An 11,598-nucleotide genomic window follows, 5' to 3' on the forward strand; every position below is an offset into this window, starting at 1 on the left:
AGACCATTTTTTGGTAAACATCTAGAAAGACCATTTCATTTCAAGCATTATATGTCAGAGTTTTCCAAGAATAAGTTTGCTCTATGTATGATGATTAAATGTTAGACTGATCTAATGCAGAGAATGAAAGGACAAATAAACCATCAGCATATTACTGTTACGTGTAAGAGTTCATGCAAAACTGGATGTCTTTCTCAAAAAAATGCAAAGTAGATGTCACCATGGTGATAATTAGATGTTGCGAACAGCTGTACGTTGTGCCATCCAGACAATCTCAAAAGAGGCTGCTTGTTCATAAACTTGAAATTTCATTCTGATATATGGTACCATCAGCGTTATTCTTACAATATTTGAGCACAGATAAATTTAAAGATGCAATCGTTCAATCTGAAGATGACAAAGCCTTTGGCCAAAAGTTGAGAGGAAGAAGAAAGGAAAAGGAGAATAGAAACTAATTAAGGGTACAGACAGATACAGAAACACGATGGATTTGCAATTCTATTTATCCTTCGGAAGATGTCCGAGCCTAAGTTCAAGATCAAATTCTTCATCAGGGCAAGGACAAAGTTTGAGAAACTCGGAGTGGAGTTTTTGTTGGCCGTCTGGAGCAACTCCTTTCAAGAAAGAACATGGATCAGTCCGCTGTCTCTTGCTACTAATGCTCTCCTCCTCATCGTTGCCTGGATTTCTTGAAAACCGAAAGCCTACTTCCCTGAGCTTCAGATTCTCTCTTCCAAGTTTCGATTCTGGCAAAGTTAGCTGTCGAGCGGTCGTTGGATCTTTGAGGAATTGAGTCGCAGTGAAGAGGGATTTCATTGGATTCTCTTGAACAATGGTCGAAGAATAGGGAGGAGAAACCAAGGAGTTTTGGCTATTCTCTCTGGTGGATGCTGCTGAAACCCTGGGAGAGACAACTGATGCTATAGCATCACAATTAGGGTTAGGGTTGCCGTTGCATGCCGGAGAGCCAACCAGCTGGTCCGGATACCATGTGCCTAATGGTGTGCAGGGACTGTGGTGATGATGCTGATGATTGCCATGGCTTTCACCGGTGGGACTTGAAGATTGTTTAAGCCTCGCCCTGTCCCTCCGGTGCACGTTCATGTGACCACCAAGTGCTTGGGCTGATCGGAACTCCCGTCGACAAAAGCTGCATGAATAGGATCTTGGAGGCCAGACACAACCACCCAAGTGGCCTGCAAAGTCCTCCGCAAAGGCCTGTTCTTCCCATGACTCACTGTACAAAGAGCTGGTGGAAATTTTGTAGATTGAGGAGCCAAAAATGGGTCTCTCAACCGATTTCCTTCGAGTGCACATCCAATTCCTTTTTCGCTCCATGGCGCTGTGCATGGATGAAGAAAAAGGAACCAAGGGAGAGAGAGAGACTTGAGCTTGGAAGAAGTTAGATGTTTGCTGTTGGGAAATAGTTCAAGGAAAGGTGGATATGGATGGGGAGGAAAGCATCTCTATCCTAGAGCCATAGATGGGTACGGGAGAATCTGGAGGGTAGGAAAAAGCTTAGCTGAAAAAGTCTTCTCAAGGTAGTTGGAGTGGTAGGGTTCTTGTATTTTTGGCTGGAGCGAAGGCATACCTAGTTTGAACTACGGTTCACTTTTGTACTATTAATATACAGTTTTGCTCTGATAGCATATTGAAAAAAGAGAGAGAGAGAGAGAGAAAAGAATTGTATTTTTTGTTGTCAGTCATAATATATAGGAGCAGCCTTTATATAGAGACTAGGAGGCAGACGAAGTTTGGACTAAATTTGGCACAAGCAATCACAAATTCATCAAGGTAAAATTTGATAAGGCCGATTAAGTTTGGCATAATCAATCAATGGACCTAATCAATTATATGATTTTAAGATTGAAATCGCAAGAAAGTTTATGTTTCCATGAGAAACAAATTGATTTGTTTTAGTACCGGGTGTCTAACATCTTATTATGGGTAGCTTTAAACACTAAAGCAGGGATTTACAGCCACATTTTCATAACCACGATGGTTGGTTGCTATGGCCCCAATGATCGAACAGCTGAAACAAGGGCCTACTTCTAACTACCTAATTGTCACTCTCACAGCTGTTCCTCTTGGACCATTCTTTCTTCAGAAAAGGTTCTCCTTGCACATTACCTTGAGTCTAGTTTTACCAGGTCATTTCAGATTGATACCCAGTCCACGGCATGCCAATTCTAAAATCATCAGTGTTAGCAAGTGCTGATGACTCAAAATGCAGCCATTAAATGGCAAATTATTTATAGTTTATTACTTTGTTCTCATACTTATAATCGGTAAATATTTGAGTACAATCTCGACAATTTCCGGCGGGATGAACAAGCCAGTACTCAGGGATTAATTATATGCAGAATTCCACTGAAATAATGTAATACTGCTGTCCTTCCTTCGGCGACGTCTCATTTGTTTTATATAAACGTCCAATCATTCTCTGTATTAAAACGACATACATGCAATAAACTAATGAGTAACTTGTGCCACTCAACCTTCATTTATGGGGTTTGTTTTGTTCTCGTAATCTAAATGAGAAGAATGATTTAGTCATCTTCGAGGCTGTGTCATTACATTGGGTCAATTGAACCAATTAAATAACCTTGCATTTGTTGTAGTGGTTGTATCTTGTGACCCTTGTCTTCCCCTTCCTCACTGACTTTTTGAATTTTTTAGCTGTTCACTTAAGTGATTTCGGAAACAACCGTTGATCAAATAGCCATTGTTGATAGTAACAATAAGTAATTAAATTATCATAATTACTCACTGTATATCTCAAATAAAAAAAAAAGAATTACTCACTGTACATTGTGGTGATGGAACCGAAGCTTGTGTCTCCTTGGAATCTCCAATTAATTAAAAAATGAACAACAGAATATCTGCCATGGCTCCTCAATTAAGGTGCAAGATAGGATGGAGTGAATACTTTGCATCTCAGTTGTGCACCCAGCCCTTATCGATTCCAGAGAATTAGAAAAATTACAAGGGCCAAACACTCCCATAAAAGATCAACTTCCACTTCAATGAAGGCCAGCTCCTTGTTCTTCATGACTAAATATACCAGTTAAATTATCCTCTACTCATAGATTCTATCTAACATGTATTCATTCTCCACTTGTTTTGCGCGAAAGAAGGAAGAAAAGACCCTTCTCCTCAAATTTAATCTCCTGATTTCCCTACAAAGAAACATTGATAATGATGAAGGGGACGTGAGACATCAAATGTTACAACTGGTGGCGTGGATATGAGAGTAGAGTCGGAAAATATTTGGGCTGAGACATGAAACTGAAACACTGGATGATATATAATGATTGTTTAATAGAATTAGCATAAGAACCAAAAGATTCACTATCCCATGTGTACTGAATTCAAAAACATGCCCCTTGAATTCAACCTTTCTTTGTGGGCCTTAAGCGGCAGTATTTTCCATACTTCCCTTAATATTTTAACTGACCCCTTGGACCCGTATTTAGATATCCTTCGTACTCTGCAACAATCTCAATGAATAACATCCTTCAAAAGGTAGGTTGTATCCACTTTTAGATTGTTCGCTTTGAGAGTAGTAGGTAGTGTTGCAGTCCCACCCTTTAAAATAAAAGAGGAAGACTCACACACTCACACAAACACATATGCAGAGAGAGAGAGAGAGAGAGAGATTTAGACCCAGCACGTAGACTTGGCCCATGATAGACGGGGTGCAATATTCCACTTGCATTTACTTTGTCAAAGTCTTGGTATTTTTTCAGTGTCAGGGTGTTGGTGGTGTCAACGTTGGGGCCTGCCACAAGCTTAAGGATCGAATTCATCTAATTCGTAGGTACCAAAACTCTTAATTAGATTTTGGCCATTGCTCTTAATTGGATTTACTTTAGCTGTAATGGAAGTCATCGATGCCTATGTTAGGTCCTATACCATTAAATGCCGCCATGTTATCTTCGAGTATTGCTTCATAATTAACTCAGTTCGTATCTAATCCTTAGATTTTGGTTGCCTTGTTGGATTTTAATAAACTAAAGCTAGCTGTCTCCTTAGTGATAAAAAGATGTATCATTTGGGAAGTTCTGAATCTATATTTATGTAGAGCTTGTGAATGAAGCATGCAGCATTGCAGCTCATGATGGTGTCACGCCCAATGATTGGTAAAGTAAAAATTGATGCCCATGCATGTCGCCATACATCATGGATGAGCGGATATAGTGTGTTTAGGAGGCACCCAAGAAACATATAAGCCTCTAACATTGTTTGCCTGTTTAATTTTTGGGCCGGGTCTGATGTTTGGCCTCCCCTGCCTTTCGTTTCTCTCTTCTTTTTTGTTTTTTACTTTTTTTCTTTCTTTCTTTTTATTCTCTCTTGTTCTTTTCTAGTTTCCCATTTCATGCTCTTTTTTTTTTTAATTTATCAGTGAAACTTGGGATGGGTTGCCACTGCTTTGCTAAAAATACTATCTGAAAACATGCTTTCGGTAGAAAATCACTAAAATGAGTGCAAGAATGATGCTCAATCAATTTTTTTTTATGAAATGCAGATCGGAGTCGTTAATCAAAGGTTTTTGAATTAGAAAAAAATGAAGAAAACCATTGTTCTATCGAGCGTTTATAATATTCACCACCGAAATCTACTTGTAGATCAACAAATTACTAGAATGGCTGAATTTTCCTTGAGATATTTTTAACATAGCCTTCAAATAATAGATTGAGCATGGAATTTTTTTAGACTAGTGTTTGTTTATAACGAAAACTTGATTCAAGTTTCAACTCAAATATCAGAAAATCCATTCCCTTATCTGGCCTCCCATCTGACAGGCTTCTCTTGATATACCATCCGGGCCTAGAGCAGCTTATGAACCCTCTATGAGGGCAGCAGGAGCTTCGGGGATCGTAGAATTCTCCTAAATCATCCACCGTCCAATTCAAGAGGGTCATAAACAATATATTCTCCTTGGATGACAATCTAATATAGGACAGCAGCCAGGAAAAGATTATGGACAACTTTGTAATTCGGTCCAAGTTTTGGAAGCTATCACCCAGCATAATACAGGCATGAGATCATATCAAGATGTTTGGCTGTCATTTTATTTTTCGCCTCGATTAGTTTTCACTCATCTATTGAATACATTAAAAAGGGATCGCACCTTGTTTCTGATCACATGTTTTTCAAGATGCTAGAAGTTAACCAAGCCGGTGGACACACACACACACACACAGAGAGAGAGAGAGAGAGAGAGCTGCTCATATGTTACATTACAAGCTTACACAGCTTAAGCCACCTTGAACAGAGCAAATGCATACAAAACTTTCATGAAACTTACATGACATGCTCAGATTGATATACAAAAGGGCCAGAGCAGTTAATTCAATGACATGCATTTCTATTGAAACGTTACTATTTTTACGACCATAATTGAACAGGATCTGCTCTATGCACAGATGTATTCTTTATTGCTAAAGAGATGGGCAACTCTTATGAATAAGGCTATGTATGGTTGTGATTACAATAAGCATTCATGCTAGGATAAATGGGAAATGTCGCATTAATGCATCTCCAATAAATTTTTGCCTGAGAGAATTTCTGGAAACATTGATAACATGCAGCAAGAGGGACGACATCAAGGCCCTACAGCAGCCAGGGCACTGCACAGGAAATGATCATACAAACCTGAAAGAGTATAAGGGTCACATCTGCTGCTACCCAGCTAATAACCAATAAGAACCACCAGTGCATGGAATGCTGATATGCGCGTAAGGCTGTAAATCTCCAATAAAGAGATGCATGTAGATTGCTCAGCTCATTTAGGTTTGCTGTTAATACCTCCTAATTTGCAGGCCTGTCATAGTTAAATGACAGCAAAGCCTCATTTTTTTTTTCATTTTAAAACATCACTTTCACCATTACAGAGTCATAGCTTCATCTCACATCTAAACTATTCCACAATGGACTGTCACAGATTAAAAAAACCCAAGTCTGCCAAATGCCAAGCATCTCCTTAACTTCATCTTGCTTAATACAACCAGTTATGCAGTGAGGAAAACATGTGCGAATACCTCATAGCCTTGTGGTCAGGGTATATATCTTCATATAATTTGACTGTTAACCGATACCCAGAACGAAACATAATATATGGACAAATATATAATCTAATTAGTGAAAATACCAACCAGATGCAAGCCACAGAATAGAATACAGTCAACCAACAAAAGAAAAAGGCCCAACATAAATTTCAGACCACTGCGATTGACAGAATTAAGTTTGTAAAGCAGCAGGATAACCCACCAACATAAATCTTATTCAAAGCACTCAGTCCCTGAGTTTTGATGGAAAAATAGAAGTAAACATGTCCAAACAAAGGTGCACTTTGTGATTACCATTACCAGAGACAAATAACTAAAAACAACCTTTGCCCCATGTCAGACACTGGATCTATTGACAGGAAGCAACAAGGAGAAGAGCTCATTCCTTCTTCCCTATCCCTTGAGACATGTTGTAGATGCCCCGTGCCTGTTTACAAATATAAGAGTAGGTCACAAAAGCCATGAGAGAAACCATAAAACAAAAGATAAATGTCCAGACATTTACTCACAATGAGAAATGTGGTAGAGGCTGCAAAGGCAAGGGGGATAACAACAGAGGTTATCTTATCATAACGGCCTTTCAGGTGAGTATGTTTGTGAATGTTCTGGAAGTATTGCTGATGCTTCTTGAGCCTCTCCCTAGGCACAAAAGGTGGTTCTGTCATCCTGCATTTGGAGGAAAAAATCGATGAGATATTTCTTGCATCAAAATTTCATCCTTTTGCATACATAGTTTTTACACTCATGGGCCTTGGAGGCTATGAAGCTAATAGCCACCCCTCTCCTCCCAACCTTCACCCCCAGAAAAGAAAAAGAACAAAAAAAAGGAAAGACAGTTGGATTAAAAAAGTACATGTTTTTTCGGTACAAAGAAAAGTATAGGTTTAATATACTCCAGAACCTCAATAAATCCATGAAACTCCTCATACTTCACGTTTGTAGCCATGCAAAAAGGCCACAAAACTGTTCGATGATTTTGAAGCATGCAGCTACATAAAGCAAAATTCAGCTCCGACCAGGGTTTGGGATAAATATCTGGCTTCATAAGATTGCCGATCAGTTGCAGTTAATAGTTTGATTGAAATGTAGAAGTGTGAAAATATTTCACTTAACCAAAGGGACTGCATGAGAGATTATACACTAGTTTTAGGATGGTAAACAAAGCAGATCAACAAGGAAACAGTATTATTCCAATATAGATAAGTATTAACTTCCATGTCCTACCTATACTTAATCTAAGAATAAGCCTTAACCATTGAGACCTGAACATGATAATTTAATTAAAGAAAATGGTCAGAGGTTCACAGGCCACAGAAAGCATACGACATCCCTTCCAAATACAGATGACCAAGGTCTAAAGAAAAAAAGGTTGCTTGTGGGTGCTTAATGCGGAAATGATATACTCCACGCTTCTGATGTGTGGACATGCACACATACACAATCACATACACCACAGGCACACATCCATGCACAGATGCACGTCCATTCGTACGTATGGATGCATATGTGCATGTGTGCAAGTAAACAGGAAATTGGATTATGTACATTCATATTTATAGAGCTGGCTCAGAAACATAATGGTAGAATTTCTTGTAGATGTTCTGGCCCACCTAGCAACAGTCACAGGGGCTCACTTATATATTCTCGTGGAGAGAGAACAATAGTGTTTGCAAGTGTGTCTACATGCTTGTAGTGGTTCTGTTATGACTCCATTTTACGTTCATTTTTAGGGTATTTTTATGTTGTGATCTGATGATGCAAACTGAAAGCTGGCACGCAATAAAAGGACCGTAACATGCACACTCCAGGTGCAAAGCATTGTGAGTGTGTTCACGGATGCCAGCGATCAGAAACACAAAATGTATCAGAAGTGCTGCCAGAATTAAAGAGAATTTGGCGAACAAGGGTACTTATGAGCAAATGTGACATAGAAATAAAGCAAATTGTTAGTAGGTCGCAGGAGTGTAGAGCAAGAGTAGGACACAATTCCTGGAGCTTGAGAAGATGCAAGAACCTATGTTTCTTCTGCACTGGGAGACAAAATTACATTTGTCTGTCCTATTAGAATTAGGTTCAATGACTATTAATTGTATGGCTTTTTAGCCGTTGAATAAAGTTTCAGACTCTTGTCTTTGAAGGCTAAACACTCTCAAAGTGATTATTCAAGGCCTGACCCCCCTTGAAGTGGTCATTCCAAAATCTGTTTTCTTTTGTTTTATTCTACAACACGACCAGATTCGTATCAGCATACCACTTTTCGATCCATAGGAAATACTTATTTAATCATGTAATCTGTAAAGAAATGAGAAACCGTTCATAAGACAGTCTAGAGTCAAGACTATGGCCATGCAAGATCGATATCTGATGGTTGAAATCTATCCAATTGCTAAATTTATGCAAGATATACAATATGAGAGATCATATCATAGAAATACATCACAAGACAAAATCGAACTCTAATTTTCTTTCGGTTTTCTTCGGTCGAAAGAACCAATCATTTGCCATGAGACAGATCGCAGACTCTAATAAACTCATAAACGTCAACGGCATCAAGGACGAAGAGAATAACAAAGCAATAACAAAAGAATTTACAAAAGAAAACGCCCAAAAAGCGATCCGATCGATCCCCAGATCTATGGATCTCACGAACCCTAGAAGGTTATTGGCGTTGGGAGTACGATCTTTACCTGGAGACTGGAGGAGACCTTTACGACCGCGCAGGAAGGAAGGTGGGGCGGGGCGCGAGAGAGAAGGCCGAACCGAAAATGAAGAGGAGCCCTTCAGGTTGAGGCTATAAATTGATTCCGGTTGGACCGTCCAAACGATCCAAGATTATTCTAGATCATCATCGGTCCTGCATTCGAGGGCCAAGATTTTATCTGAGTGCATAAATAAAAATTAAAATACAGCAGCATTTTTCTAATATTTTCTTTGCATACATACCCTCCTAAATATTAGAATTTATATATATATCTTTCCAAAATTAATATTTACATATATACTCTCACCAAACACTCTCATCAAAATTTATGGTAGATTCAAATTCGAGGGTTGATTTGATGGGAACATCAGAGCTGATCGTCCGCCCGTCTAGTCCACCATTTTCATTAGCATTTTATTTTATTTCTGGGCTTGTTTGCATTTTATTGTTGTAGGGTTTTATTTGTATTATTTTAGAGCTTTATTGAGAATTATTTTTGTGTAAGGGATTTATGTTACTTGTTTTTGTTTGGGCTCTATATATAAGAAAGGACTTTTATCATAATTAGAATTTCGATGAAGTGAATTAAGAATTTCTTCCTCACGTCTCTTCTCCTCTCTCTTTTTCTTCTTCTTTTTCTCTTCCTCCCTTCTTCGGTTCTTCTCTCCTCCTCCTTATTTCTCCCTTCCTCTCTTCTACTCCTCCTTTCTTTCTTCCCCTTTCTCCTATCTTCTTTGACCGGTCGCCACAACAGCCTTACCTATTTTGGTTCTGCATCAACATCAACCTCTCCCGTGATCGGTGTTGCATCAACTTGGCGCCACAACACCCCTTTCCCGTCTAGGTTCGTCATCATGATTGGTGTACACAGTAACAAATAGTAGATGGTCCTAAATTTATGGCCCAAATCTAACTGCTTGAGAAATAAATCAAGACTCCATACTCGGTGGAAGTAGGATTATTAGACAACCAAAACCTGCGGAAATGCTGCTATCATGGTTCTGTAGCTCAAACAGGGTTAACTCATGTGTTTCTTTAAATAAAGTAGTGGACCCTACCTGTTTGAAATCACATACATTAAAACTGAGCCGCTAGCTTTTAGCAATGTTGCACAGATAATACTCTATCATGCAAAACATGTTACTTTATGAGCTATTGATGTCATCCGCATCACACACACACACAAAAGACATAAGTTGGCTATTGAGGAGTCGGTCGACCACGTGCTCTTCCAGTGTACATGAGCGAAGTCGGCATGACAGTGGGCAGGGATCCCGCAAGAGGTCTGGTGTGGGAGGCTTCAGTTTTTACATATGATACAGTAGTGGTTGGCTCGCCCTCGAACATGTCAGGAGGCTATCAGAGCGACTTGCACAGCTCATCAGATCTGGCTGGCCCGGAATGCCCGCACCTTCGGTGAGCGTAGGGTGTCACCGAGGTTTGTAGCGGAGTTTGCGCGAATACAGGTATTGGAAATCAAACCTTCTTCAGATGGACCTCTGATAGCTCGGGACACCTGGGGTTCCCTCTCTGCTCCAGCAGTTCCTCGGATGGTGTTCTTCACCTGGGAACCCCCACCCCCGAGTTTCCTCAAGGTCAACTTCGACGAATCAGTACTGGATGGAGGAGCGCAGGGTGGTGCGGGCTTTGTGATACGGGACCCGCACTCCAGGGTGGTGGCAGCAGGGGGCTATCAGTTGTTCGGCATTTCGGTTCCCGGGGCAGGGCGACTCGGCCACAGTCATCAGGTGGATCCAGGAGGGGCTGAGGGGTGTGGGCACAGACCACCCCTTAGTTCGGGATATAGGAATGATGTGTGGGGTTGGGGTGGCCGTCCAGGCCAAACATGTATTCAGAGAAGCCAATGGGGCGGCCGATTGGGTGGCTGCCTTTGCAGCTCATCATTCTGGGTACACCCTTTGGGTGAGGGAGGGGGAGCTGCCACTGACACTCAGTGAGTTAGTGTTTTTTGATTTTATTGGATGTATTCGTACACGTATTGTATGAAAACCTGTTTCAGCAAAAAAAAAAAAAAAAAAAACATAAGTTGGCTCTCATATATATAATTTGAAAAAAGCCGAAATACCTGCAAGGAATTTCCTCACAAATAAATACCTACGAGGAATTTGCTCTAGTTATAACTAATTTACACTACAATAATCTCTCACAAGCCATGATCATAAATTGTTAGAATTGAGATTATGAATTTAATGAAATAATAAAATAAAATGTGGTACTGATCATACTCGTTTCTAGTCATTGATATTATAATTGCTATAAAGCAACATTAACCCCTCCCTCCGAAGCCAAATGAGTGCATACTTCATTACTTTGCATCCATTTAGCCAATATACTGATTGGATGTCCTCGATGTCGATCAGTACAAAGCTGCGTGTGAACTTTAAGAATGCAACATCTTCTTTTCTTTTTTTTCTTTTTTTTTTTTTTTTTTTTGATACATTGGTGTCTTCTTACCTCGGGCCTTCATCCATGTCCCACAACTGAGTTTTCCATCCCATGGCTTCCATGATTAATCGAAGGCCATCAATAAAAAATTTTGAATCTCGAATATAAGCATGCCCACCAAGTCTTAACATGCGATCCATCTCTAGCAAGATGCTGGATATATTACACCTGCCTCCTAGTAAAAGAGTGATTAGTACAATTATTCAATTTGAAACATTTACCATATGCCAAACAATGACAAATTACATAAGTAATTTCTCATCTATTTGATAAACAACCAATCATTGATTAGACAAAACAAAATAAAAAGTCTCAGTTCTCAACCCTATCATGTGTAAAGGCATTTATGTGATATATGAG

The 11,598-nt window shown here is 39.6% G+C and overlaps 2 protein-coding genes across 2 annotated transcripts; both read right to left on the minus strand.

Moving 5' to 3' along the window:
- Positions 1-271: 271 nt before the first annotated feature.
- Positions 272-1,474, minus strand: LOC103704188 (uncharacterized). The gene has a single exon (XM_008787377.4). The coding sequence runs from the start codon at positions 1,348-1,350 to the stop codon at positions 499-501; it is 852 nt and encodes a 283-aa protein (XP_008785599.2). The 5' UTR covers positions 1,351-1,474; the 3' UTR covers positions 272-498.
- A 4,769-nt stretch (positions 1,475-6,243) lies between these two features.
- On the minus strand, positions 6,244-8,909 carry LOC103704137 (uncharacterized). The gene is made up of 3 exons (XM_008787314.5): positions 8,759-8,909; positions 6,581-6,737; positions 6,244-6,498 (listed from the first exon to the last, which is right to left on the minus strand). The coding sequence occupies exons 2-3, from the start codon at positions 6,734-6,736 to the stop codon at positions 6,451-6,453; spliced, it is 204 nt and encodes a 67-aa protein (XP_008785536.1). The 5' UTR covers position 6,737; positions 8,759-8,909; the 3' UTR covers positions 6,244-6,450.
- Positions 8,910-11,598: the final 2,689 nt, after the last annotated feature.

Source organism: Phoenix dactylifera, chromosome 8 (assembly GCF_051530095.1).
Source record: "Phoenix dactylifera cultivar Ajwa chromosome 8, Ajwa_hap1_PhDact_Kaust_v1.1, whole genome shotgun sequence".
Taxonomy (NCBI): domain Eukaryota; kingdom Viridiplantae; phylum Streptophyta; class Magnoliopsida; order Arecales; family Arecaceae; genus Phoenix; species Phoenix dactylifera.

Bases quoted from the DNA above. Each gene is read 5' to 3' on its own strand.
- LOC103704188 (XM_008787377.4), bottom strand. From the start codon at position 1,350: ATGCACAGCGCCATGGAGCGAAAAAGGAATTGGATGTGCACTCGAAGG.
- LOC103704137 (XM_008787314.5), bottom strand. From the start codon at position 6,736: ATGACAGAACCACCTTTTGTGCCTAGGGAGAGGCTCAAGAAGCATCAG. The intron at 6,499-6,580 runs GTGAGTAAATGT...ATTTGTAAACAG, and splicing joins CCTCTACCACATTTCTCATT to GCACGGGGCATCTACAACAT.